The sequence below is a fragment of the Papio anubis genome, chromosome 4 (assembly GCF_008728515.1).
Source record: "Papio anubis isolate 15944 chromosome 4, Panubis1.0, whole genome shotgun sequence".
In the NCBI taxonomy this organism is placed as follows: domain Eukaryota; kingdom Metazoa; phylum Chordata; class Mammalia; order Primates; family Cercopithecidae; genus Papio; species Papio anubis.
In genome coordinates this window covers 9,790,159-9,817,224 of record NC_044979.1, presented here as the reverse complement: position 1 = coordinate 9,817,224, position 27,066 = coordinate 9,790,159, and the positions used below count along the sequence as shown (strand labels likewise).

Here is a 27,066-nt window from a genome sequence, read left to right as displayed (position 1 = left end):
TTTTTTTTTTTTTTTTTTTTTTTTTTTTTTTTTTTTGAGGCGGAGTCTTGCTCTGTCGCCCAGGCTGGAGTGCAGTGGCCAGATCTCAGCTCACTGCAAGCTCCGCCTCCTGGGTTTACGCCATTCTCCTGCCTCAGCCTCCCGAGTAGCTGGGACTACAGGCGCCCGCCACCTCGCCCGGCTAGTTTTTTGTATTTTTAGTAGAGACGGGGTTTCACCGTGTTAGCCAGGATGGTCTTGATCTCCTGACCTCGTGATCCGCCCGTCTCGGCCTCCCAAAGTGCTGGGATTACAGGCTTGAGCCACCGCGCCCGGCCGAAAATGGGAAATTTCTAAGTATTTCTTGAAGGGAGCAACATTAGAATTGCATTTTAGAAGAACCCATCTGGCAGATGGATGATGAATGCACTGCAGGAGAAAAGCCAGAAGCAATGAAACCTGTCAAGGAAAACATTATTAAATAAATAAATAAATAAATAAATAAATAAAGTGGGCCGGGTGCGGTGGCTTACGCCTGTAATCCCAGCACTTTAGGAGACTGAGGTGGGTGGATCACAAGGTCAGGAGATCGAGACCATCCTGGCTAACACGGTGAAACCCCGTCTCTACTAAAAAATACAAAAAAAAATAGCCTGGTGTGGTGGCGAGTGCCTGTAGTCCCAGCTACCCGGGAGGCTGAGGCAGGAGAATGGCATGAGCCTGGAAGGCAGAGCTTGCAGTGAGCCAAGATCACACCACTGCACTCCAGATTGGGTGACAGAGCAAGACTCTGTCTCAATAAATAAATAAATAAATAAAGTGAACTTAAAGTAGTAACAATAGAGATAGTGAGAAATGATCTTGTTTGGGAAGAATCAGGAGCTAGATGCTAGATTGGGTTTAAGAAAATCTAGGTGCATCATCAGATTTATAACTTTGGAGATAAGGTAGATCTAGTATACAGAGGTAGAAAATACAGGACAGTGTAATAAAGAGGGGTAGAGGCTGGGCACGGTGGCTCATGCCTGTAATTCCAGCACTTTGGGAAGCTGACGCTGGCGGATCATTTGAGGTCAGGAGTTCGAGACCAGCCTGACATGGGGAAACCCTGCCTCTACTAAAAATACAAAAAAAAAAAAAAAAAAATTAGCTGTGCCTGGTGACAGGTGCCTGTAGTCTCAGCTACTCGGGAGACTGAGGCAGGAGAATTGCCCAGGAGACAGAGGTTGCAGTGAGTCAATATCGCGCCACTGTACTCCAGCCTGGGTGACAGAGCAACACTCTGTCTCAAAACAACAACAACAACAACAATAACAACAAAGAGAGATAGTGAGGGTTGATACAAGTGACAAGTCTTACTTGGGGCATTTTGTGTTTGAGATGTTATTGGCACAAATTGAAAATACAGATTTATAGATTTGAAAGTCATTAGCACATATGTGGTAACAGAAGAGATGGCTGTACCAGATGCAGCTCAGAACAGCCAAATAGTCACGCACACAGACAGACACAGCTTGCTGCTCTGCTGCTGGTTTTGGAGGTGGGAGTGCTTCTCCCTCATTTTTGGAGTTCCTTTCCACTGATGGGGAGCTCCGTGGAGCACAGCACTTGCAGCCTCTGCCTCCCCATCCACTTTGCTCAGGTCCATGCGCATGCTGGGCTCTCACGTGTTAGTTTTATGACTAGTAAAGGTGTCATGTTGATCTTACAGTCACACTGGGGGTTAGGGATTCAACCTGTGAATTTGGAAAGGGGAGGGGACATGATTCCGTTCATAATATGGAGTTACGTCTTACTGAACGCCTACTCTTTTTTTTTGAGACAGGGTCTTGCTGTGTCAGGCTGGAGTGCAGTGGCATGATCTTGGCTCACTGTGACCTCTGTCTCCTGGGCTCAAGTGATTCTCCCACTTTAGCATCTCGAGTAGCTGGGACTACAGGTGCATGCAACGACGCCTGGATAATTTTTGTATTTTTAATAGAGACAGGGCGGGCCGGGCGCGGTGGCTCAAGCCTGTAATCCCAGCACTTTGGGAGGCCGAGACGGGCGGATCACGAGGTCAGGAGATCGAGACCATCCTGGCTGACACGGTGAAACCCCGTCTCTACTAAAAAATACAAAAAAACTAGCCGGGCGAGGTGGCGGGCGCCTGTAGTCCCAGCTACTCGGGAGGCTGAGGCAGGAGAATGGCATGAACCCGGGAGGCAGAGCTTGCAGTGAGCCAAGATCACGCCACTGCACTCCAGCCTGGGCGGCAGAGCGAGACTCTGTCTCAAAAAAAAAAAAAAAAAAAAAATAGAGACAGGGCTTTGCCATGTTGGTCAGGCTGGTCTTGACCTCCTGCCCTCAAGTGAACCGCCCATCTCAGCCTCCCAAAGTGCTGGGATTATAGGCATGAACCACCGTGCCCAGCCCTGAACGCCTACTCTTGACTAGACACTATGTATTTCACATTCATAATCTCCCGTTCATCCTCATATTATAGTGAGGCCATTAATAACTTGGCCTTTATTTCCAGAATCTGAGTACTGGTCACGAAACAATTTATACTCCCTTACTTAGGTGACCAGATTTGGGGACAAAGACAGCTTAGATAGAAACTTCTGCTTGACTCCTGATAAGCATGAGCATATGGAAAGCTCCAGGTGACGCTTACCAGAGTTCCTTTCTCCTTTCTTGTTTTTTTGTTTGTTTGTTTTGTTTTTGTTTTTGTTTGAGACGCAGTTTCACTCTTGCTGCCCTGGCTGGAGTGCAATGGCGCGATCTCGGCTCACTGCAGCCTCCGCCTCCTGGGTTCAAGCGTTCAAGCAATGCCTTAGCCTCCCAAGTAGCTGGGATTACAGGCATCTGCCACCACACCCAGCTGATTTTTTGTATTTTTAATAGAGACGGGGTTTTGCCATGTTGGCCAGGCTGGTCTCAAACTCCTGACCTCAGGTGATCCACCTGCCTCGGCCTCCCAAAGTGCTGGGATTACAGGCAGGAGCCACCACGCCCCACCCTTTCTCCTTTCTTTTTTCTTTTTTTTTTTTTTTTTGGGACAGAGTCTTGCTGTGTCACCAGGCTGGAGTACAGTGGTGCGATCTCAGCTCACGGCATCCTCTGCCTCCCGAGTTCAAGCGATTCTCCTGCCTCAGCCTCCCGAGTAACTGGGACTACAGGTGCGTGCCACCACGCCCAGCTAATTTTTAGTAGAGACGGGGTTACACCATATTGGCCAGGATGGGCTCCATCTCTTGACCTCGTGATCTGCCTGCCTTGGCCTCCCAAAGTGTTGGGATTGCAGGCATGAGCCACGGTACCTGGCCCCTCCTTTCTTAAAGCTACCCTTCCTCGTTCTCAGCTCCTCCCCATTCTCTACCTGCACTTGCTCACTTTTTGCTCCTAATTCCTGCCTCGGTTTGACCTCAGAAGCACTCCTTATTGCTGCTTCTGTGCCAGTCCCCCATGTATGGACTGGAAGTGATTCTGTAGGCCACTCCATGTACTACAATCCATCACCTAGCTCATACTAGAGAATGCCTGTGTTACCAGTATAGCTGAAAAACAGCATTTTTTTTTTGTAGATGTGGCTGATTTTCATAAAGGTACCCTCCCCTCACCATTATATTAAATGGAGAAAGTAAAACTTACAGAGCTCTAGTGTCTTGCCCAAGGCCAGAGCCAGGGTCTGTTATATTTTGTGGGTTTTAGTCTAAGCCCAGTGCTTTCTGAACTACGTAACAGAACTACCCCTTCTCTTCTGTCTTCTACTCAGCCCCATGCTTTTGCTTCAGCCACTCAAGGTAATATCTCTCAATGACATTTATAATCCTTTTCTTCTTCGACCTCTTTCTGTAGCATGTGGTACCGTTAGGTACTCATTATCTTTTTTTTTTTTTTTTTCATTTGTTGAGAGACGGGATCTCACTCTGTCACCCAGGCTGGAGTGCAGTGGTGCGAACATGGCTCACTGCAGCCTTAACCAGCCTGGGCTCAAGCGATCCTCCCACCTCAGCCCCCAAGCAGCTGGGACTGCAGGCACACACCACCATGCCCTGCTAATTCTTCTATTTTTTGTAGAGATGGGCTTTCGCCGTGTTGGCCAGGCTGGTCTCGAATTCCTGACCTGACCTCAGGTGATCCACTCACCTTGGCCTCCCAAAGTACTCAGATTACAGGTGTAATGTCTTTATTTTCACATTGTTTTATCTTTAGTTCTGAATCTACCTGTTAAACTGTTGGCATTTCATTTATCTGATCACTGGCATTTTTTGTTTTTTGAGGTGTACCACATAAATAGCAGCCTATTCCCTACCCACAGGACTGTCCCAACTACAGGTGGCACCTTTTTCCTCTTCGTATACATGCTGTGATTCTTGTAATGACTTTGATCCCAGCAGATTCTGACTTCGGTAACTGGGGACCACGTTTTGTGCAACACACAAGATTTATGAAGGCACTCAAACTTTCTAAGGAAGACTGTAAGTTCTCTTAAGAGTAATGTCAAAGGCTGGGCGCAGTGGCTCATACCTGTAATCCCAGCACTTTGGGAGGCCGAGGTGGGTGGATCATGATATCAGGAGATGGAGACCATCCTGGCTAACGTGGTGAAATCCCGCCTCTATTAAAAATACAAAACATTAGCCAGACGTGGTGGCAGACGCCTGTAGTCCCTGACACTCGGGAGGCTGAGGCAAGAGAATCACTTGAACCCAGAAGGCAGAGTTTGCAGTGAGCCAGATGGCACCCCTGCACTCCAGCCTTGGTGACAGAGCAAGATTCCATCTCAAGGAAAAAAAACAAGAGTAATGTCAAAGATTGACAGTCTGGGAGACAGATGAGGGTTTGCCAGAATAGCCTGGAAAATTATCTTATAATGTTAGATTGGGCCACAGGGCAAAAAAAATAGAGTGATACCACGGACTGACAGTATTTTTTCCTTTGGTATTTTCCTCAGAGACCCTGTTAAGTACAGTTCTTTGAGAACTGACGTAACACTGTCAAAAATGTAGGGGGGTTAGATAAATAACACTGCCTGTTACTCACAATGGTGGATTTTTAGGTGATTTAAGTAAAATTCAGAAGGAAAGAACACATGGGTAATCATTTTAACAAACAAGATAGTGGAAGACATTTATTTTTAGCATTATGGAAACATTCCAAGAAGCAGATGCCCTCTCACCATCTGAGAGAAAATGAAAATCCACTATGAGGGAAAACTGAAGGCTTTAATACAGATTTAAGTAAAATGGCGTGGTAATGGAAAAGCTGACTGAGGAGTATGTTCCTGCCTGTAACATTTGTTCACTCAGGCTGTGGTTTCTGAATTTAATGAAGGGATTATTGGATGACACTGAAGAGATCTGCTGGACTAGCAGATCAGTATAAATGTTTCCTCCATGACTGGCAGGTCTTTCCTATGAGGATTATTGAGGGAGATGTCTCTTTGACTGTCTTTGACCAGATTATTTGCAACTTTTGTCAAGGAGCTATCAGGTTCTGCAGACCACACATCCAGCCAGTGTGTCTATAGCCAGTATTTTGTGATTTTTTTTTTTTTTTTTTTTTTTTTGTGAGACAAGGTCTTGCTGTGTCACCCAGGCTACAGTGCAGTGGTGTGAGCATGGCTCACTGCAGCCTCTACCTCCTGGGCTCAAGCGATCCTCCTGCCTCAGCCTCCCAAAGTAGCTGGGACCACAAGCATGCACCATAACACCTGGCTGACTTTCATATTTTTTGTAGAGAGGGAATCTTGCAATGTTGCCCAGGCTGGTCTCAAACTCCTGGGCTCAAGCGATCCTCCCTCCTGGGCCTCCCAAAGTGCTGGGATTACAGGCGGGAGCCACTGTGCCCCATCTTACCCTGTGAATCCTTCAACCTGCCTCAACTCGAGCCAACAGAGCTGCTGGCACCACCTGAAAGCTGTGGTTGCCTGACTACCGCATGGCCTGACCTAGAGGCTGGAGGGCTTCTCCTTGGCATGCACCGCAATGTGGGTCTTGAGCGCCCCCACGTACGTGAAGCTCCTTCCACACTCATCACAAGAAAAAGGCCTCTCCCCACTGTGAAGGCACAGATGGGCCTTCAGGCTTCTCTTCTGGAGGAAGCCTTTGCCACACTCAGGACACTGGAAGGGCCTCTCTCCACTGTGCGTATACAAGTGGACCTTCAAGCTGCCCCTGATGCAGTAGCTCTTGTCACACTCTGGACACTGGAAGGGCTTCTCCCCGCTGTGGACTCGAATGTGTTCTGTGAGCCGGTACTGTTGAGTGAAACTTTTGCCACACATCACACAAGAGAACGGCTTTTGACCACTGTGCTGCAGCAGGTGGCTTTTCAGATTTCCCTTGAGGCGGAACGTCTTCTGGCATTCAGGACACTGGTAGGGCTTCTCGCCGCTGTGCAGCCTCAGGTGCTCGGTGAGCTGAGACTGATGCGTGTAGGTCTTGCCGCACTCACTGCACGCGAAGGGCTTCTCGTCCCTGTGCATCCGCTGGTGGAACTTCATGGAGGCCTTCCAGGAGAAGCTCTTGTCGCACTCGGGACACTGGAAGGGCTCCTCGCCGCTGTGAAGCCTCGTGTGCTCTGTGAGATGCGCGCGCCGGCGGAAACTGCGGCCGCACTCGACGCAGGAGAACGGCTTTTCCGTGGTGTGGACCTTCAGGTGCTGCGTGAGCCGCGACTGCTGAGAAAAGGTCTTTTTGCACTCACCACAGGGAAACTCCTTCTGCCTGTCGTGGACTCTGGTGTGGCAGGCGAGCTTGGAGGGCCGCGTGAAGCGCTTGCCGCACTCGGCGCAGGGGAAGGGCTTCTGCTCGCTGTGCAGGCGCTGGTGGGCGCGCATGGCGTTCCTCCAGAAGAAGCCCCTGCTGCACTCCGGGCACTGGAAAGGCCTCTTCCCGCTGTGCTGCAGCCCGTGGGCTTTCAGGCTTCTCTTGAGGCGGAAACTTTTGTTACACTCGGGACACGAAAAGGGCTTCTCTCCCGTGTGAACTCTGATGTGCTCGTCCAGCTTAATCTTGTAGATGAATTTCCTGCCGCATTCATCACAAGAAAACGGCTTTTCCTCGCTGTGCGTCCTCTGGTGGGTCTTCAGGGCAGCCTTCCGGGAGAAGCTCCGGCCACACTCGGGACAGTGGAAGGGCCTCTTCCCGCTGTGCTGTGACAGATGGACCTTCATGCCCCTCTTCAGGCGGAAGCACCGGTCACACTGCGGACACTGGAAGGGCTTCTCTCCGCTGTGCAGCCGCAGGTGCTCCGTGAGCTCGCACTGCTGCACGAAGGCCCGGCCGCACTCCCCGCAGCAGAACGGCCGCTCCCCGCGGTGCAGACACAGGTGCTTCTTCAGGTTGGCCCTGTACCGGAAGGTCTTGTCGCACTCAGGGCACGGGTAGGGCCGCTGGCCGGTGTGGACAACCTGATGAGTGACGAGGCTGCCCTTCAGGAAGTAGCTCTTCTCACACTCACTGCACTGGAACCGCTTCTTCTGACACAGGAGCCTCTGCGTCCGCCTGAGTTCGGACTTCCCTCTGGACGTGTTTCTGTACTTAGGATATCTGCGGAGCTGGCTCTTGGAGTGGCTCCGTTTGTGCTTCAGCAAATCCCTCCTTACTTGGAAGACTTTCCTACAGACATAGCAGGAATAGCATCTTGGCCCTGTGGGAATTTCTAAGCGCCCTGGGGTCTCCCGAGGCTTGTGCCGCAGGTCTTTCTTGTCTGGATCAGATGCTGTGATGCTGACTTTTTTATTTGGAATCTCTGTTTCTTGGAGACTTGGAGACTGGAAGGTGTCTCTTCGAGCTGATAAAATCTTTCTCTCCTTCCCTGGTAAGGCAGCACCCAAGTCCTGTTTTTGAGGACCATTTAAACGGCAATCCTCTTCTTTTGTCCTGAGAGTTCCTTCGTGATCTGGAGCGGAAAGAAGTATCACTCTCATCAGTGATATGTCTACCCTATAATTGGGTTTTAGGGCTGCCTTTTAAACTTTTTTTTATTATTTTATTTTATTATTATTTGTGATAGAGTGTCGCTCTGTTTCCCAGGCTGGAGTGCAGTGGCGCGATCTTGGCTCACTGCAACCTCCACCTCCCGGGTTCAAGCAGTTCTCCTGCCTCAGCCTTCCCAGTAGCTGGAATTATAAGCGTGTGCCGCCATGCACGGCTAATTTTTTTTTTTTTTTTTTTTTGAGAGGGAGTCTCGCTCTGTCGCCCGGGCTGGAGTGCAGTGACGCGATCTCAGCTCGCTGCAAGCTCCGCCTCCCGGGTTCACGCCATTCTCCTGCCTCAGCCTCCCAAGTGGCTGGAACTACAGGCGCCCGCCACAGCGCCTGGCTAATTTTTTGTATTTTTAGTAGAGATAGGGTTTCACCGTGTTAGCCAGGCTGGTCTCGATCTCTTGACCTCGTGATCCACTCGCCTCAGCCTCCCAAAGTGCTGGGATTACAGGCCTGAGCCACTGCGTCCGGCCGCAATCTTATTTTATAGTTGACTAATTCAACTATGTATAGTTCAATATAATTGGCTAACTTAATTGCCATGTCAGTAAGACGATCAACATCTAGAGTATAACAATTGTTTTATTCATATGTATACATACACATACATTATATAAAGATTTTGCCCTCGCCTAAAGTAATATTAACGTACTCCTATGACTGTGGTAGGCACTCAATATTGGTTAGATGAATGAATGGACAGTGGCAGTGAAATGAAACTCTTGAGAATTCTTTATTTACTTTTTTTTTTTGAGACGGAGTCTCGCTCTGTCACCCAGGCTGGAGTGCAATGGCACCATCGTGGCTCACTGCAACCTCCGCCTCCAGGGCTCAACCAATTCTCCTGCCTCAGCCTCCTGAGTAGCTGGAATAACGTGCCTGCCACCACGCATAACTAATTTTTGTATTTTCAGTAGAAATGGGTTTCACAATGTTGTCCAGGCTGGTCTCAAACTCCTGACCTCATGTGATCCGCCCTCAGCCTCCCAAAGTTCTGGGATTATAAGTGTGAGTCACCGTGCCTGAACAGGGAATTCTTTTATCCTGTTGTTGGGGCTTGGACACACTTCCTGGGCTCAAAGTCTCCTTCTTCAGAGGACTCCTTGACTCCCAAGAACTTAGAAAAGCATTCACGCAGCTGGGTACAGTGGCTCATGTCTGTAATCCCAGCACTTTGGGAGGCCGAGGTGGATGGATCACCTGAGGTCAGAAATTCAAGACCAGCCTGGCCAACATGGTGAAACCCTGCCTCTACTAAAAATGTAAAAACCAGCCAGGCGTGGTTGTGGGCGCCTGTAATCCCAGCTACTCAGGAGGCTGAGGCAGGAAAATTGCTTGAACCCAGGAGATGGAGGTTGCAGTGAGCCCACACGGTGCCACTGCACTCCAGCCTGGGTGACAGCGTGAGACTCTGTCTCAAAAAAAAAAAAAGGAAAGCATTCACGCACTATAAAAAGTGAAATACTGGCTGGATGCAGTGGCTCACGCCTGTAATCCCAGCACTTTGGGAGGCTGAGGCGGGTGGATCACAAGATCAGGAGATCAAGACCATCCTGGCTAACACGGTGAAATCCCGTCTCTACCAAAAATACAAAAAAATTAGCCGGGCGTGGTGGCACATGCCTGTAGTCCCAGCTACTTGGGAGGCTGAGGCAGGAGAATTGCTTGAACCCAGGTGGCAGAAGTTGCAGTGAGCCGAGATTGTGCCACTGCACTCCAGCCTGGGCGACAGAGCGAGACTCTGTCAAAAAAAAAAAAAAAAAAAGTGAAATATTCCCTTATGTTACAAGGAATTCAAAAGGAGTTGTTTTTTTTGTTTGTTTGTTTTTTGTTTTTGCTTTTTGAGATGGAGTCTCACTCTGCCGCCCAGGCTGGAGGTGCAGTGGTACAATCTTGGCTCACTGCAAACTCTGCCTCCCGGGTTAACGCCATTCTCCTGCCTCAGCCTCCCGAGTAGCTGGGACTACAGGCGCCCGCCACCAAGCCCGGCTAATTTTTTGTATTTTTTTAGTAGAGACAGGGTTTCACCATGTTAGCCAGGATGGTCTCGATCTCCTGACCTCGTGATCTGCCCGTCTCGGCCTCCCAAAGTGCTGGGATTACAGGCGTGAGCCACTGCACCCGGCCTCAAAAGGAGTTTTAACCCAAGTTTTAAAGTTCTGTACAATAAAAAAATATTTTGTAGAAAATTAGAGGGTTTTTCATTTCTGTATATTCAAATGGACATGGCAGTGTGACAAGGAGGTGATTTTTCCTCTCAGGGTTTTGACAAATGGATCCCTTGCTCTTTTCTTTTTTTTTTTTTCCGAGACAGAGTCTCACTCTGTCACCCAGGCTGGAGTGCAGTGGTGCAATCTGGGCTCACTGCAAACTCCGCCTCCTGCATTCCAGCAATTCTCCTGCCTCAGCCTCCCAAGTAGCTGGGATTACAGGCATGCGCCACCACCCCCAGCTAATTTTTGTATTTTTAGTAGAGAGGGGGTTTCACCATGTTGGCCGGACTGATCTCGAACCCCTGACCTCAGGTGATCCACCTGCTTTGACCTCCCAAGGTGCCAGGATTACAAGCATGAGCCATCACACCCGGCCATCCCTTACTTTTACAGGAATTCTCATCTTCTTCCCAGGATTTGTTTTTTTTTTTTAAATAACATATATCACCATACCAGGCATGGTGGCTCACGTCTATAATCCCAGCACTTTGGAAGAGCAAATGGGTGGATCACTTGAGGTCGGGAGTTTGAGATCAGCCTGGCCAATATAGTGAAACACCATCTCTACTAAAAGTATCAAAAAATTAGCTGGGTATCGGGCGCGGTGGCTCACGTCTGTAATCCCAGCACTTTGGGAGGCCGAATTGGATGGATCACAAGGTCAGGAGTTCGAGACCAGCCTGGCCAATATGGTGAAACTCCTTCTCTACTTAAAACACAAAAAAATTAGCCAGGTGTGGTGGCAGACACCTGTAGTCCCAGCTAGTCTGGAAGCTAAGGCAGGAGAATCCCTGGAACCCGGGAGGCAGAGGTTGCAGTGAACTGAGATTGCACTGTTGGGCTCTACCCTGAGTGACAGAGCAAGACTGTCTAAAAAAAAAAACAAAAACAAACAAACAAAAAAATTATATATATGTGTATATAAAACTTCTTTCTGTATGAAAGTAATACGTAATACAGTCTCACATTTGCTACCCTCTTTTTTCTTTTTTTTCTTTTTTCTTTTTTTTTTTTTTTTTTTGAGATGGAGGCTCGCTCTGTCACCCAGCCTGTAGTACAATGGCACGACCTTGGCTCACCACAACCTCCTCCTCCCAGGTTCAAGCGATTCTCCTGCCTCAGCCCCCAGAGTAGCTGGGATTACAGATGCCCGCCACCACACCCGGCTAATTTTTTTGTATTTTTGGTAGAGATGGGGTTTTACCATGTTGGCCAAGCTAGTCTGGAACTCCTGACCTCAAGTGATCCATCCTCTCAGCCTCCCAAAGTGCTGAGATTACAGGCGTGAGCCACCGTGCCTGGCCACATTTGCTACCCTCTTGAGTGAAGAAAACTAACACTTTCCATCAAAACAACTTTTCTTATTGACTAGATCTAGCCAGGTATCCAAAAAGAAAGATTCAAGAAACAAGGCTAGGAAAATTAAATAATTCATGACTTTAAATCCATCTTACTCACCAAAACATGGCAACTTTCCAGTATCCTTCATGTCCAACTGTTCATCAGTAGGAGGGCTAGTTGTCCTTCTTGTTTTATCTAAGCATCCCTGTTCGCTGATGAATAGCATTCTCCCTTGTTCCATCCATGTGATCAAATCTGGCTTGGAAAAAGCATACCCTGCAAATAGAGTCCACACAGACTTTAAGTTTACTGCATACTTAAATAATTTTTTTGGCCAGGCATGGTGGCTCATGCCTGTAATCCCAGCACTTTGGGAGGCCAAGGCAGGCAGATCTCTTGAGGTCAGGAGTTAGAGACCAGCCTGGCCAACATGGCAAACTCCGTCTCTACTAAAAATACAAAAATTAGCTGGGTGTGGTAGCACATGCCTGTAAAACCAGCTACTCGGGAGACTGAAGTGCGAGAATCACCTGAACCTGGGAGATGGAGGCTGCAGTGAGTAGAGATCGTGCCTCTGCACCACAGCCTGGGCAACAGACCGAGATTCCGTCTCAAAAAAAATTATTTTAAAAAATTATTATTTTTTTATTTTTTATTTTTTTATTTTTTTTGAGATGGAGTCTTGCTCTGTCGTCCAGGCTGGAGTGCAGTGGCCAGATCTCAGCTCACTGCAAGCTCCGCCTCCCGGGTCTACGCCATTCTCCTGCCTCAGCCTCTGGAGTAGCTGGGACTACAGGCGCCCGCCACCTCGCCTGGCTAGTTTTTTGTATTTTTTTGGTAGAGACGGGGTTTCACCGTGTTAGCCAGGCTGGTCTCGATCTCCTGACCTTGTGATCCGCCCGTCTCGGCCTCCCAAAGTGCTGGGATTACAGGCTTGAGCCACCGCGCCCGGCCTTTAAAAAATTATTATCATTATTACTTTGTTTTTGAGATAGGGTCTCACTCTGTCACCCATGCTGGAGTGCAGTGGCACAATCTTGGCTCATTGCAACCTCTGCCTCCCAGGGATCAACTGATCCTCCCACCTCAGCCTCCTGAGTGAGTAGCTGGGACTATAGGCACGTGCCACCATGTCCTGCTAATTTTTTATTTTTATAGAGATAGAGTTTTGCCATGTTGCCCAGGCTAGTCTCAAACTCCTGGGCACAAGCGGTCTGCCTGCCTCAGCCTCCCAAAGTGCTAGGATTACAGGGGTGAGCCACCGTACCCAGCCCTGTGACCCTTTTTTTTTTTTTTTTGAGACGGAGTATCACTCTGTCTGTCGCCCAGGCTGGAATGCAGTGGTGCGATCTCGGCTCACTGCAGCCTCCACCTCCCAGGTTCAACCAATTCTCCTGCCTCAGCCTCCCGAGTAGCTGGGATTACAGGTGCACGCCACCATGCCCGGCTAATTTTCGTAATTTTAGTAGACAGGGTTTCACCATGTTGGCCAGGATGGTCTCAAACTCCTGACCTCCAGTGATCCGCCCACCTCAGCCTCCCAAAGTGCTAGAATTACAGGCATGAGCCACCATGCCTGGCCTCTGTCTCTCTCTTTTACCATTACCCACAATAAAAATCATTTTCATAGTTGACTTTGATTCCTAGAGACATGAAATCAAAATTAAGTCAAAAAAATGAAAGCCGTTGAAATTACATGAATGACAATAGAATATAGCCTTACCAAGACTGTTTAGTTCAGGCCAGGCGCAGTGGCTCCTGCCTGTATACCCAGAACTTTGGGAGGCTGAGGTGGGAGGACTGCTTGAGCCCAGGAGTTTGAGACCAGAATGGGCACCATAGGGAGACCCCATCCCTACAAAAATTTTTAAAATTAGCCAGGTGTGGTGGCATATGCCTGTGGTCCCAGCTACTCAGCAGGCAGAGTTGGGAGGATCACTTGAGCCCATGAGTTTGAGGCTGCAGTGAGCCGTGATTGTGCCACTACACCCAGCCTTGGAGATAGAGACTCTGTCTAAAAAAAAAAAAAAAAAGACTGTTCAGTTTAAATATCCTCTGCAATATTTTTTTGAGACAGAGTCTCACTCTGTTTCCCATACTGGAATGCAGTGGTATGATCTTGGCTCACTGAAACCTCTGCCTCCTAGGTTCAAGTGATTCTCCTGTCTCAGCCTCCCGAGTAGCTGAGATTACAAGTGCGTGCCACCACGCCTGGCTAATTTTTGTATTTTTAGTAGAGTTGGGGTTTGCCATGTTGGCCAGGCTGGTCTCGAACTCCTGACCTCAGGCAATCCTACTGCCTCGGTCTCCCAAAGTGCTGGGATTATAGGTGTGAACCACTGTGCCTGGCCCAATATTTCATAAAATTAAAGGAAGCAGACAAATTAAGGATGATGAGGATTTTAAAAAGTGATCATTATGAGAACACTGTGAGTAAAAAGAAAAGAGAAGAGAAGAAAACTTATAGGGAGTTAAGGAGGGAACTTCAATCACTAAACTTTTCTGATTAGATGGCTCACATCCAATCCTCACTATTGAGGTACCAAAATTCTTTTTTTCTTTTCTTTTTTTTTGAGACAGAGTCTCACTCTGTCACCCAGGCTAGAGAGCAGTGTTGTGATCTCGGCTCACTGCAACCTCCAACTCCCAGGTTCAGGCAATCCTCCCACCTCAGCCTCCTGAGTAGCTAGGATTACAGGTATGTGCCACCACGCTGGCTAATTTTTTTTTTTTTGAGACACAATCTTGCTCTGTTGCCCAGGCTGGAGTGCTGTGGCACGATCTCGGCTCACTGCAAGCTCCGCCTCTCAGGTTCACGCCATTCTCCTGCCTCAGCCTCCCAAGTAGCTGGGACTACAGGCACCTGCCACCACGCCTGACTAATTTTTTGTATTTTTAGTACAGATGGGGTTTCACTATGTTGGCCAGGCTGGTCTCAAACTCCTTATCTCAAGTCATCTGTCCGCCTCAGCCTCCCAAATTATTGGGATTATAGGCGTGAGCCACCACACCTGGTGAATATCGAGGTACCAACATTTTTGATCAGTGAAGTGATAGAAACAGGAGGTTGTTAAATAACAGTGATTAAGAGGTAGAGAGTAATGCAGTCTAGTGGTGTAAGCCTAAAAGAAGGGTTTTTGCCGGGTGCGGAGGCTCACGCTTGTAAACCCAGCACTTTGGGAGGCCGAGGCGGGCAGATCACCTGAGGTCAGGAGTTCAAGACCACCCTGGCCAACATGGTGAAACCCTGTCTCTACTAAAAATATAAAAATTAGCTGGGTGTGGTGGCATGTGCCTGTAATCTCAGCTACTCAGGAGGCTGAGGCAGGAGAATAGCTTGAACCTGGGAGACTGAGGTTACAGTGAGCCGAGATCATGCCATTGCACTACAGCCTGGGTGACAGAGCGAGACTCCGTCAAAAAAAAAAAAAAGGGTTTTCATAGATCAGTAGAGGGTCTTCAGAGTAGGCAGCAGGAAGCCTCTTCCTCTGAGCTTTTCGTGGTGTCTGCTACAGCTCAGCCCTCACATCAAGGCTTCTTCTCCGAAGTGGGTACCACCACCATTAGCAGCACCTCAAATACTTGTGAAAAATGTAGATCCCTGGGCCTGAGCTCGAATCTGCTAAATCCTAAGATCTGGGGCCTGGATCTGGATGTTCTATACAGAAAATCATTGGCAGGTAATACCATTTGATTTTTGAAATTTGGAAAAATCAGGCTAAATTTTCCAAGTTCAAGGACCCTAATTGTGATACCTCAAAACAACACTGGATCAGCACACAGCTCTCATCTGTCCCACCCTGCTGGCTACTGGGCCTCAGTGTCCTCAGGTTAGCCTCTAAATGAGGGCCTGTCCCAGGTCTCTTTCTGTTCTGTCTACGCATTCTCCCTAGATGATCCCAAACCAGCCCCATAGTTTAAAATACCATCACTATAACGTCTTCCAATTCTGTAAATCCAGTCCTGACCTTAACATGGAATTCCAGTTTCACATACTTTATGTTTCCATGGAAATGTCTATGAGCATCTCAGATGTAATGTGGCCCAAATGTGCGACCTCCCCACCCTTCCTGCTGTTGGTGAACAAAGCCACTTGCCATCAGGATACTCAAACCAAAAATCGAGGAGTTGATTCTTTTTTCCACATCCAATCCATCAGCAAAATCTGGGATTCTGCCTCCAAAGCCTATCTGGAGACCACCTTCTTCTGTCTTAATTACTACCTACCTGGTTCAGCTGCCATGAAATCGCACCAGAACGGCCAACACTCTTGGCTAGTCTCTCTCCTTTCATTGCTATCCACTATGATTCATTCTCCACACAGCAACCCAAGTAATCATTTTAAAAGTAAATTACTCCCCTCTGTTTAAATCCCCCCATAATCTTCCCCTTGTGTTGAGAATAAAATCCAACTCCTTATCTTGTCCTATGGGGCCCTTCCTGCCTCGGCATCACTTTCTCACCAGCCCTCTGTGCATGTCCTACCACAGGCTCAGTGTGGGTCCCAACAAACTGAGCCCAGGCACTCCTATCCTGGGGCCTTTGCCCTAGTTTTTCTCTGCTTAAAATTCTCTTCCCCCTAATTTCACATGGTTGACTCTTGTCATTCATATCTCACACAACAAACAGGGAATGAGTCCTTCAGGCTAGACTGAGATCACTTATTATAGTGATACCAGCAGAAATGGTTTTAATGAGGCCAGGTTTAAGATGAGAAATTGGCCGGGCGCGGTGGCTCAAGCCTGTAATCTCAGCACTTTGGGAGGCCGAGACGGGCGGATCACGAGGTCAGGAGATCGAGACCATCCTGGCTAACACGGTGAAACCCCGTCTCTTTTAAAAAAAAAGAAAAAAAAGATGAGAAATTTGTCTTATTCAGGCAACACAATAAGGAAGCATGAAAATATTAAAGAAATAAAAGAATACACTTTTTTAAAAAACAGGGGCAATTAGATTACTAATTCTAATTGTGGGAGAAATGGGGGAGGGTTAAGGTGGGAGACAGAGAATTCAGAATATTAATAACACTGAAGGCAAAGATACCACCGGATAAAAAGGAATTTCATATTTCCAGGCCATTATAGGAAAGGGAAGAGACATTATGAATGTAAACTGGGCCCAGTATCATTTTCAACCAGCCCACGGCTCATACAGGGAAGGAAGCCTGGCACTATTAGGTTGGTTCCCAAAACATGATTCCTTAGAAGCCCATCTTACCCAGGGAATCAAGGGTCTGGTAATTGGTCTTCATCTCTTGCTTATACATTTGCTTCTGCCACTTCTCCAGGATCTCCCACTCTTGTTCCGAAAAATATAAGGCCACATCATCAAATGTCACAGTTACCTGGAATCACAAATAGTATACACATACATTTTTACTTTACGGCTACTTTGTTTTTCAATGTCCATTACTTTATTGAGATACAGAAAGAAAACATGTTAATTATTTCTGGATGGTGCCATATTATATAATAAACAACAAAGGGGTCACAAATGTCTATTGAAGCCAAGTAAAATGAATGAATGGGCCGGGCGTGGTCGCTCGCGCCTGTAATCCCAGCACTTTGAGAGGCCAAAGTGAGTGGATCACCTAAGGTCAGGAGTTCAAGAGATCAGCCTGGCCAACATGGCAAAACCTCATCTCTACTAAAAATAAAAAAATTAGCTGGGCGTGGTGGCACATTCCTGTAGTCCCAGCTACTCGGGAGGCTGAGGCAGGAGAATTGTTTGAACCTGGAAGGCAGAGGTTGCAGTGAGTCGAGATCCTGCCACTGCACTCCAGCCTGTGCTACAGAGTGAGACTGTCTCAAAAATAATAAAAATAAACGAAAATGAATGAATGGGCCGGGCGCGGTGGCTCAAGCCTGTAATCCCAGCACTTTGGGAGGCCGAGATGGGTGGATCACGAGGTCAGGAGATCGAGACCATCCTGGCTAACACGATGAAACCCCGTCTCTACTAAAAAATACAAAAAACTAGCCGGGTGAGGCGGCGGGCGCCTGTAGTCCCAGCTCCTTGGGAGGCTGAGGCAGGAGAATGGCGTAAACCCGGGAGGCGGAGCTTGCAGTGAGCTGAGATCCGGCCACTGCACTCCAGCCTGGGCGACAGAGCCAAACTCCGTCTCAAAAAAAAAAAAAAAAGAAAAAAAAAAAAAGAAAATGAATGAATGAATGAATAGCAGGTCTTTGAACACAAAGACCATCTAAAGAGGGATGCTTTACTTAGCAGCAACCAGTTATTGCTGTGGAAGACTGGGTCCAGTATTGTTGGATGTGTCAGTTTTTGAAAAATGTTTTACTTTGAAATAATTACGTAGATTCACAAGATGTTGCAAAAACAGCACAGAAGGCTTCCCTGTAAGTGTGCCTATAGTCCCAGCTACTTGGGAGGCTGAGGCAGGAGGACTGCTTAAGTTCAGGAGTTCAAAACCAGCCTGGGTTTTTTTGTTTTTTTTTTTTTGGAGATAGAGTCTCACTCTGATGCCCAGGCTGCAGTGCAGTGGCACAATCTTGGCTCACTGCAAGGTCTGACTCCCAGGTTCAACTGATTCTCCTATCCCAGCCTCCCAAGTAGCTGGGATTACAGGGTGTGCCACCATGCCTGGTTCGAGAGACCAATCTGGCCAACATGGCAAAATCTCATCTCTACTAAAAATACAAAAATTAGCAGGGCGTGGTGGCACGCCTGGATTATAGGCATGAGCCACTGCACCTGGCCAAAAAGTTATTTTTAAAAAGGTTCCACGTACCCTTCACCCAGTTTACCCTAAAGGTCATATTGTACATTATAGTACTATATCAAAACAAGGAAAAAAACTGACATTGGTACAATGTGTGCGTATAATTCCGTTATTTCATCACATGTGCTCACTCATGTAACCACCACTGCAATCAAAAAACACAACTACAGTCAGCTTTTGTATTCGCAGGTTCCACATTCACAAATTCGACCAACCTTGGATCAAAACTGCTTTACAAATAAAAGCCAGGTACGGTAATCCCGGCACTTTGGTAGGCTGAGGTGGGAAGAGTGCTTGAGCTCAAGTTTGAGACCAGCCTAAGCAACATAGCAAGACCTCTTCTCTATTCAAAAATAAAATAAAAATTTAAATAATGTATTTTAAAACGCAATAATAAAATATACTACAAAATTTTAAAAATCCAGCATAACTATTTACATAGCATTTATGTTGTATTAGGTATTATAAGCAATTGAGAGATAATTTATATACAAGAAAATGTGCACAGGGTATATGTAAATTCTACCATTTTATATAAGGCACTTGAGCGTCCATGGATTTTGGTATCTGTGAGGGGTCCTGGAACCAATTCCTTGAGGATACTGAGAGACAACTGCATCCCATTACCACAAACAGCTCCCTTGTTCCAACCCTTTATAATCACACCCACAAATCTATTATCCATCACAATTCTGCCATTTCAGGAATGTTGGCTGGGTGCAGTGGCTCACGTCTGTAATCCCAGTACTTTGGGAGACCAAGGCAGGCAGGAGTTTGAGACCAGCCTGGCCAACATGGTGAAAACCCGTCTCTACCCAAATACAAAAAGTTAAGCTGGGCATGGTGGCACATGCCTGTAGTATCAGCTACTCAGGAGGCTGAGGCAGGAGAATTGCTTGAACCTGGGAGGCGTAGATGGCAGTGAGCCATGATTGTGCCACTGCACTCCAGCCTGAGAGACAGAGTGACACTCTGTCTCAAACAAACAAACAAACAAAAAAAGTTATATAAATGGAATCACATGGTATGCGACCTTCTGAAATTGACTTTTTTCTCTCAGCATAATGTCCTTGAGATCCATCCAAGTTGTCATGTTTACCAATATAGTCATGTGCCACATGATGCTTCAGTGAGAGACCACATATAAAACAGTGGTCCTATAAGGTTATAATATTGCATGTTTACTGTACGTTTATGTTTAGATACACAAATATACCATTGTGTTACAACTGCATACAGTATTCAGTACAGTAACATGCTGTACAAGACTAATAGCCCGATAAGCTACACCATATACCCTAGGTGCGTAGTAAGCTATACCATCTGTTTTTGGAAGCACTCTGTTTGCACAACCACAAAATTGCCTAACAATGTGTTTCTCACAACGCATTCTTGTCGTTGAGCAACCCATGACTGTATTTCATTTCTTTTTGATTGCTGAGTAGTATTCCATGGTATGGATGCACCAGTTTGATTAACCATTCACCTACTGAGAAATATTTTGGTTTTAACTTTTTGGATATTAACAAGAGAGCTGTTATGGACAATCATGTACAGATTTGGGGTGGGCATGTTTTTTTTATTTTTCTGGGATAAATGCCCAGGACTACAACTGCTGTGTCATATGATAAGTATACGTTTAGTTTTTAAAGAAAATGCCAAACTATATTCTAGAGTGGCTGGGCCATTTTACATTCCTTTTTTTTTTTTTTTTTTTTTGAGAGGGAGTACCACTCTGTTGCCCAGGCTGGAGTGCAGTGGCGCAATCTCAGCTTACCACAACCCCACCTCCTGGAATCAAGTGATTGTCCAGCCTCAGCCTCCCGAGCAGCTGGGACTGCAGGTGTGCTGCCATGGTGCAGCTAATTTTTTGTATTTTTAATATAAAAGCAGGGGTTCCCTATGTTGAGGTCCAGGCTGGTCTCGAGACTCTGACCTTGGCCCGAGCCCTCACCCTCGACCTCCCAAAGTGCTGGGATTACAGGCCTGAGCCACTGTGCCTCGTCACCATTTCACATTCTTACCAGCAATCTGTAAGACAGCATTTCTTAGCACCCTCTCCAGCATTTGGCAATGTCACTACTTTTAACAGTTCTAATAGTTGTAAAGTGATATATGCTTTGTAAACTTTATTTTGGTTTCCTAATATGAGTAATGATGTTAAACATCTTTTTTTTTTTTTTTTTTTTGAGACCAGAGTCTTGCTCTGTGCTTGAGCCTGGAATTAAGTGGCTGATCCAGCTCACTGCAAGCTCCGCCTCCGGGTTCAGGCCATTCTCCTGCCTCAGCCTCCGAGGGTAGCTGGGCCACAGGTGCAGCTGCCCGTGGCTAATTTTTTACTGTATTTTAGTAGAGGCCAGGGGTTTCACCGTGTTGGTAGCCAGGATGGTCTCGATGCCTGATCTCGTGATCCGCTCGGCCTCCCAAAGTGCTGGGATTACAGGTGTGAGCCACCATGCCCAGTCAAACATCTTTTTATGTGTTTTTTCCCATGCATATATTCTCTTTGGCGAAATGTCGCTTTATATTTTTTGCCCATTTTCTAATTGGATCTTTTTTAACTGTCCAAGGAAGATTCTTAATTTTTAAAATAGAGATGGTGTCTTGCTATGTCACGCAGACTAATCTGAAACTCCGGGGCTCAAGCAGTCCTCCTACCTCAGGCTCTGAAAGTGCTGGGATTATAGGCGTGAGCCATCTTGCCTAGCTGAGCTCTTTATGTAGTCTAGATAGGAGTCCTTTGTCAGATAGGTGGTTTGCAAATTTTGACCCCAGTCCGTATCTTTTCACCCTCTTAACAGGATCCTTCAGAAAGCCAAAGTTTTCAGTTTTGATTATGTCCAATTTATCCCTTTTTTCCCTTTATTGATTGTGCTTGTGATGCAACATCTAGGAACTTCCCACCATGCCCTAGGTTCTAAAGATTTTCTCCAGTGTCATCTTCTACAGGGTTTGTAGCTTGGTTTTACACTGAGACGTGTTTTTTGTTTGTTTTTTTGTAGACATGTGATAGCCTACCTTGTTTTAACCTGATTCTCTCTTAGCTGAGGGAGCCAGACAGACTCCATTTTAGTTCCTTCACTTTCAGCCCCTTTACCTCCCTCCCTTAAGGGCATAACTAGTGGAAACTGACTCAAAGCACGTCCAGGAATGCACTTACTGATAAGATATGAGGCAAGCTGCACCAGCAGCTCCTGGGGACGCGCTCGGTGGATGGCACCCAAAGCCCCTGCATTTATCTCTTTGTGATAGTTTAAGCCCCTGCACCTGGAACTGTTTATTTTTTGTTATAACTTTTGTAACCAATCAATTTTTTTTAACTTTTTGCCAGTTCTGCTTCTGTAAAAATTGCTTCAGCTAAACTCCCCCCTCCCCCATTTAGACCACAGTATGAAAACAAAACTAGCCCCTTCCTCAGGGCCGAGAAAATTTTGAGCGCTGTCTCTCGGTCACTGGCTAATAAAGGACTCCATAATTTGTCTCAAAGTGTGGCGTTTCTCTATAACTCGCTTAGTTACAACAGATGGAGTCTTATTCTGTCACCCAGGCTGGAGTGCAATGGTGCAATCTCGGCTCACTATAACCTCTGCCTCCCGTGTTCAAGCAATCCTCCTGCCTCTGCCTCCTGGTGGTAGCTGGAATTACAGGCATGTGCAACCACGCCCGGCTAATTTCAGTATTTTTAGTAGAGACAGGGTTTCACCATGTTGGCCAGGCTGGTCTTGAACTCCTGACCTCAGGTGATCCACCCACCTCGGCCTCCCAAAGTGCTGGGACTACAGGCGTGAGACACCACACCCGGCCTGGGATGTGTCTTTTTTTTTTTTGAGACGCAGGGTCTGCTCTGTCGCTTCCAGGCTGGGAGTGTGTGCAGTGGCCGGATCTCAGCCACCTGCAAGCTCCGGGCCCCGGTTTACCATTCTCCTGCCTCAGCCTCCTGAGTAGCTGGGACTACAGGCTCCCACCACCTCGCCTGCTAGTTTTTTTTGTATTTTTAGTAGAGACGGGTTTCACCGAAGTTAGCCAGGGATGGTCTCGATCTCCTGACCTCGTGATCCGCCCGTCTCAGCCTCCCAAAGTGCTGGGATTACAGGCTTGAGCCACCACGCCCGGCCGTGTCATTTTCTTAAAAGACAAACTGGAAACATAGATCATTTTATGTGAACTCATGTTGGCAACTAAAATTCACAATTTTAACAGGGGTGTTTCAAACAAAATGTCTGCAAGCCATGATTGGCTCGTGGACCATTAATCTACAATCTCTAGTATGGACTGAACTAACCAGGGCTGCTCTTCCTGGGTGTTTGAGGACAGATCCGCTGTGGCAATAGGGAAGCAACAGAACATGTGTTAACTTTTGAAAATTCCATTTTCACTCCTTTCAGATTCTGTGCTATAAATATACATGACAGCCTAGAAGAAAAGCACTGGACATTTTGAAAGATGGCTGAGGCTCTTCCCAAGTGTCTAGAAAATGTTGGTCAGGAGCACAATTCTCCCAATAAGGGAATCTAGGACACCTGACATTTGACACTTAGGATTTTGGAGATAAAAAGTTTTAAAGCTAAAATTCTATCATCAAAACTATCATAAGCCCTGAAAGCTGAAGTATCAGCTATTATGACAAACAAGTTCAAACTTGTTTTATTTTTATTTTTTTTGAGGCGGAGTCTCACTCTGTCCCCAGGTTGGAGTGCAGTGGCACGATCTTGGCTCACTGCAACCTCCACCTCCCAGGTTTAACAGATTCTTCTGTCTCAGCCTCCCGAGTAGTTGGGATTACAGGCGACAGGGTTTCGCCATGTTGGCCTGGTCAGTCTGGAACTCCTGACCTCAGTTGATCTGCCCGCCTCAGCCTCCCAAAGTGCTGGGATTACAAGCGTGAGCCACGGTGCCTGGCCTTGTTATTCTTATAATGAGACTTAAACCAAAATCCTCTACGGTTTTCTTGTACCTCACCCATGTGTTTTTGTTGTTGTTGTTTTGTTTTGTTTTTGAGACGGAGTTTCGCTCTTGTTGTCCAGGCTGGAGTGCAATGGCACGATGTCGGCTCACTGCAACCTCTACCTCCTGGGTTCAAGTGATTCTCCTGCCTCAGCGTTCCCAGTAGCTGGGATTACAGGCATGCACCACCATGCCTGGCTAATTTTGTATTTTTAGTAGAGACGGGCTTTCTCCATGTTGGTCAGGTTGGTCTCGAACTCCCGACCTCAGGTGATCCGCCTGCCTTGGCCTCCCAAAGTGCTGGGATTACAGGCATGAGCCACCACGCCCAGCCATCCATGTGTTTTCCACCTATAAAATTCCCATTTATGACCATATTTACAATTAGCATTAAACTGCTACAGTGGAAAGGAAAATCAAAAAAAGATTTCTCCTTGCCTATCCCAAATAATATATTAGCCAAGAAACTGTTATCACATTTTCTATGAACTCAAATGTACAGTCAAAGAAGAGCTACCACAAACTTTCCCAGAGAGGAATATTCCAGGAGGTTCCCAATCATTTAAAGAAGAGAGAAAAAAAGAAAGCCTGGCTGTAGAAACACAGCTTGAAGAAATCAGAAAAAGAATCTGTACTTGCCAAGGGAGGCTGGGGAAAAGGAGTGGGAGGCAAAAGGGAAGAATCAAATATAAATAAGGAGCATTACATTCGTAAGATTATAAAATTTCATTGGGAGCACAAGAAAAACTTGCACATATAAGAAGGTTATACTTAACTGAATGTAACAGAGTTTCCTGGATTAAGCCTCAGGATATGCCTTTCAAACTCTAAAACCGGTGCTCAAATTTTCCATTACAATACTACAGCATTTACGGTAAATTCGATTTACGCTAACCACCCAATTCATTTTAAGTTTTCTGTCCTTTCCTAGAGGGAGCAGTCTCCAATTTCTCTCAGTTCCAGTTTTCCTTCTCCTTTTTCTCATCTGCTTAACACAGATGTGCTTCTCTGAAACTACCTTCAGCAGGAGAGCACGGGCCCCAGAGACACCCCGAGGTTCAGAGTCCCGACACTGAAGGCAGGGACAGCGTTGTTGATCTGAGCCGACAACAAGCTGAGAAACAGATCTTTCCCACCCGGATTCTTTCTCCCAAACCGACTTTTATTTATTGATTAAACAGACGGGGTCTGGCTGTTGCCCAGGCTGGACGGCAGTGGCTATTCACAGGCGCGATCCCACTAACGATCAGCACGGGAGTTTTGCTCTGCTTGGCTTCCGAGCTGGGCCGGTTCCCCCTCCCTGGGGAACCTGGTGGTCCCCGCTCCCGAGGTCACCACACAGATGCAGAACTCGGAGGCACCGCGCGAGGGACACAGCGCATATACAGCGCAGAGCTCCCGGGCTCAAGCACTGCTCCCGCCTCAGCCTTCCGAGTGGCCGGGGCCACAGACTCGCGCTGCCAAGCCCGGCCAGACCAGCTTTTCCCCAGGTCAATTCCAGAACAGCACACGCAGCAAGACTGCGCCTTCTCCAGCCCGGCCCGGAGCTCAGTCCGTGGGCCACTGCCAACCCCCAGACCCAGGCCCCCGCCGCCCCACTCCCTGGACGCGGACCCCACTCCAGCTGCAACAGGGACCCGAGTTTCGACAGTCCTGCATCCTCCATCGGCCCCTCTTACCGAAGCCGGCTCGGCCATGGCGGTTCCGCACGAACCGGCCCCGCCTGGCACGGCCTCCCCTCCGCTCCGCCCCAACCCGACTCCCAGGCACAGCCTGGGTTGCCCCACAACGCAGCGCCGACCGGGCGCGGTGCATGCTGGGACTCGGCGCCCGGCAATGGCTGGGGCCGCTCCGCCCCATACCGCCCCCTGCGGGCTGGAGGAGCGGCGCCGCCCGGGGGGTCGGTCCTCAGAGGAGGGGCCCGGGAACCCTCCGTGCAGGCCGCAGCACGCCGATGTTTGAGTGAGCCTCGGACTCCCGGGATCTGCAAGCGAGGGAGGCGGTCGGAGACCAGATGAGGGAGCTGACGGGAGGGGAAATGGAGGGGCAGGTGAACATGGAGAGAGCAGGAACAGAGAGAGAGAGAGAGTAGGGACAGCGACTGGGAGACGCGCTCCACAGAAACCCAGACTGAGAGGCAGCAAGAGGGGAGCGTCCGGTGCGGTTCCTTCCAAAGCCGCCCCCGAGTCAGGGATGAGCTCGAGGGCTTCGTCCGTGAGGAGGTCCCGGGAATCCAGCGAGGCCGGATAGGTGGTGGGAGGCGGGCGGTGGCCTGAGGGTGTCTGTTCCGTCGGGGGCGCGGAGGCCGTGGGGGCCCTGGGTTTGTCCCTTCGGGGACGCGGAGGAGGGGTCCGCCCACCACGTCCGGTCCCCGTGGGTCCAGGGGCCTTCTGGGCTCCCCGAGCGGCCACGCTCCCTCCTTGGCAGAGAACGGCCCCGGGCAGAGACCCCATGCGGAAGCCACCCCGGTCTCGGGGCCGCCTGCGGGGACTCAGGGTCACCCAGGGATGCGGGCCGGGCACCCTCGGCCCCCGGCGGGAGACTGTGACAGAGCGAGAGGAGACAGACGGAGACCATGATACAGGGCGTGAGAAACACGGGGATGCAAAAACAAGGGAGAGGTGGGAAGGCAGAAGGGGAAACCAGGGAGAGACAGAAAGGAGAGAGAGGGCAAGGAAGAGGGTGGCGATTGTTCCCAGAAAATCAACCTCGCATTCTGTCCCAGTCATGTTTAAGGTGTCAGGCTAAATAAAGTAACAAATGAAAATGACTGGTTCTGTCAGGAAAGGCGGGACAACTCCAAGCGGTGCTAACAGGTCATAGGAGGATTCAGCGATTTTCTGATTGGCAATTGGTTATCGGAAGACCAGGTTCATAGAAAGGAGTGTCTGGGTTTAGATAAGGAGTTGTGGAGACCGAGGTTCTTAGGATGTCTCATAGTGACCGGCTTTAGATGGCAAAAATGTCCTATTTAGACCTTTAAAAGGTGCTAGATTCTCTGGCCGGGTGCCGTGGCCCAAGTCTGTAATCCCAGCACTTCGGGAGGCTTAGGCAGGAGGATTGCCTGAGCCCAGGAGTTGAAGACCAGCCTGGGCAACATGGCGAAACCCCATCTCTACAAAAAATACAAAACTTTGCCGGCACAGTGGCAAAGACGTTAATCTCAGCTATTTGGGAGGCAGACGTAGGAGGATTACTTGAGCCTGGGAAGCGAAGGTTGCAGTGAGCCTAGATTGTGCTATGACACTATAGCCTGGGTGACAGAGGAAGACAGAGGGAGACTCTCTCAAAAAAATGAAATAAATAAATAAATAAAATAAAAAATATATAGTTTGTTTGTTTTTTGGGTTTTTTTCGAGACGGACTCTTGCTCTGTTGCCCCGGCTGGAGTGCAGTGGTGTGATTTCGGCTCACTGCAACCTCTGCCTCCCAGGTTCAAGCGATTCTCCTGCCTCAGCCTCCCAAGTAGTTGGAATTACAGGCATGTGCCACCACGCCGGGCTAATTTTTGTATTCTTAGTAGAGATGGGATTCTGGGATTCACCATGTTGGCCAGGCTGGTCTTAAACTCTTGACGTCATGATCCACCTGCCTCGGCCTCCCAAAATGCTGGGATTACAGGCATGAGCCACCGCACCCGGCCCTATATTTTTATATAAATATATAATATATATGGCAAAGAAGGCTATTTGGTGATAAAATATTTTGATTTCCTTCTTTGTCATGCAATGTTATGCCACAGTCAGGTTGGAAACTAAGCCGGTATATAGGGTTAAATAAAACCCTCCTGGGCCGGGCGCGGTGGCTCAAGCCTGTAATCCCAGCACTTTGGGAGGCCGAGACGGGTGGATCACGAGGTCAGAAGATCGAGACCA

The 27,066-nt window shown here is 48.0% G+C and overlaps 1 protein-coding gene across 1 annotated transcript; it reads right to left on the bottom strand.

The window, feature by feature from the left end:
* Positions 1-5,067: 5,067 nt before the first annotated feature.
* ZNF425 (zinc finger protein 425) lies at positions 5,068-26,213 on the bottom strand. The gene is made up of 4 exons (XM_031665048.1): positions 24,871-26,213; positions 16,726-16,852; positions 11,626-11,784; positions 5,068-7,869 (listed from the first exon to the last, which is right to left on the bottom strand). Exons 1-4 carry the CDS (start codon positions 25,918-25,920, stop codon positions 5,915-5,917), a joined length of 3,291 nt encoding a protein of 1,096 aa, XP_031520908.1. The 5' UTR covers positions 25,921-26,213; the 3' UTR covers positions 5,068-5,914.
* Between the last annotated feature and the right edge of the window lie 853 nt (positions 26,214-27,066).

Bases quoted from the DNA above. Each gene is read 5' to 3' on its own strand.
- ZNF425 (XM_031665048.1), bottom strand. From the start codon at position 25,920: ATGACTGGGACAGAATGCGAGGTTGATTTTCTGGGAACAATCGCCACC. The intron at 16,853-24,870 runs GTAAGAGGGGCC...TTGTGATTCCAG, and splicing joins CCATGGCCGAGCCGGCTTCG to GTAACTGTGACATTTGATGA. The intron at 7,870-11,625 runs GTGAGTAAGATG...TTTCCGCTCCAG, and splicing joins TGGAAAGTTGCCATGTTTTG to ATCACGAAGGAACTCTCAGG.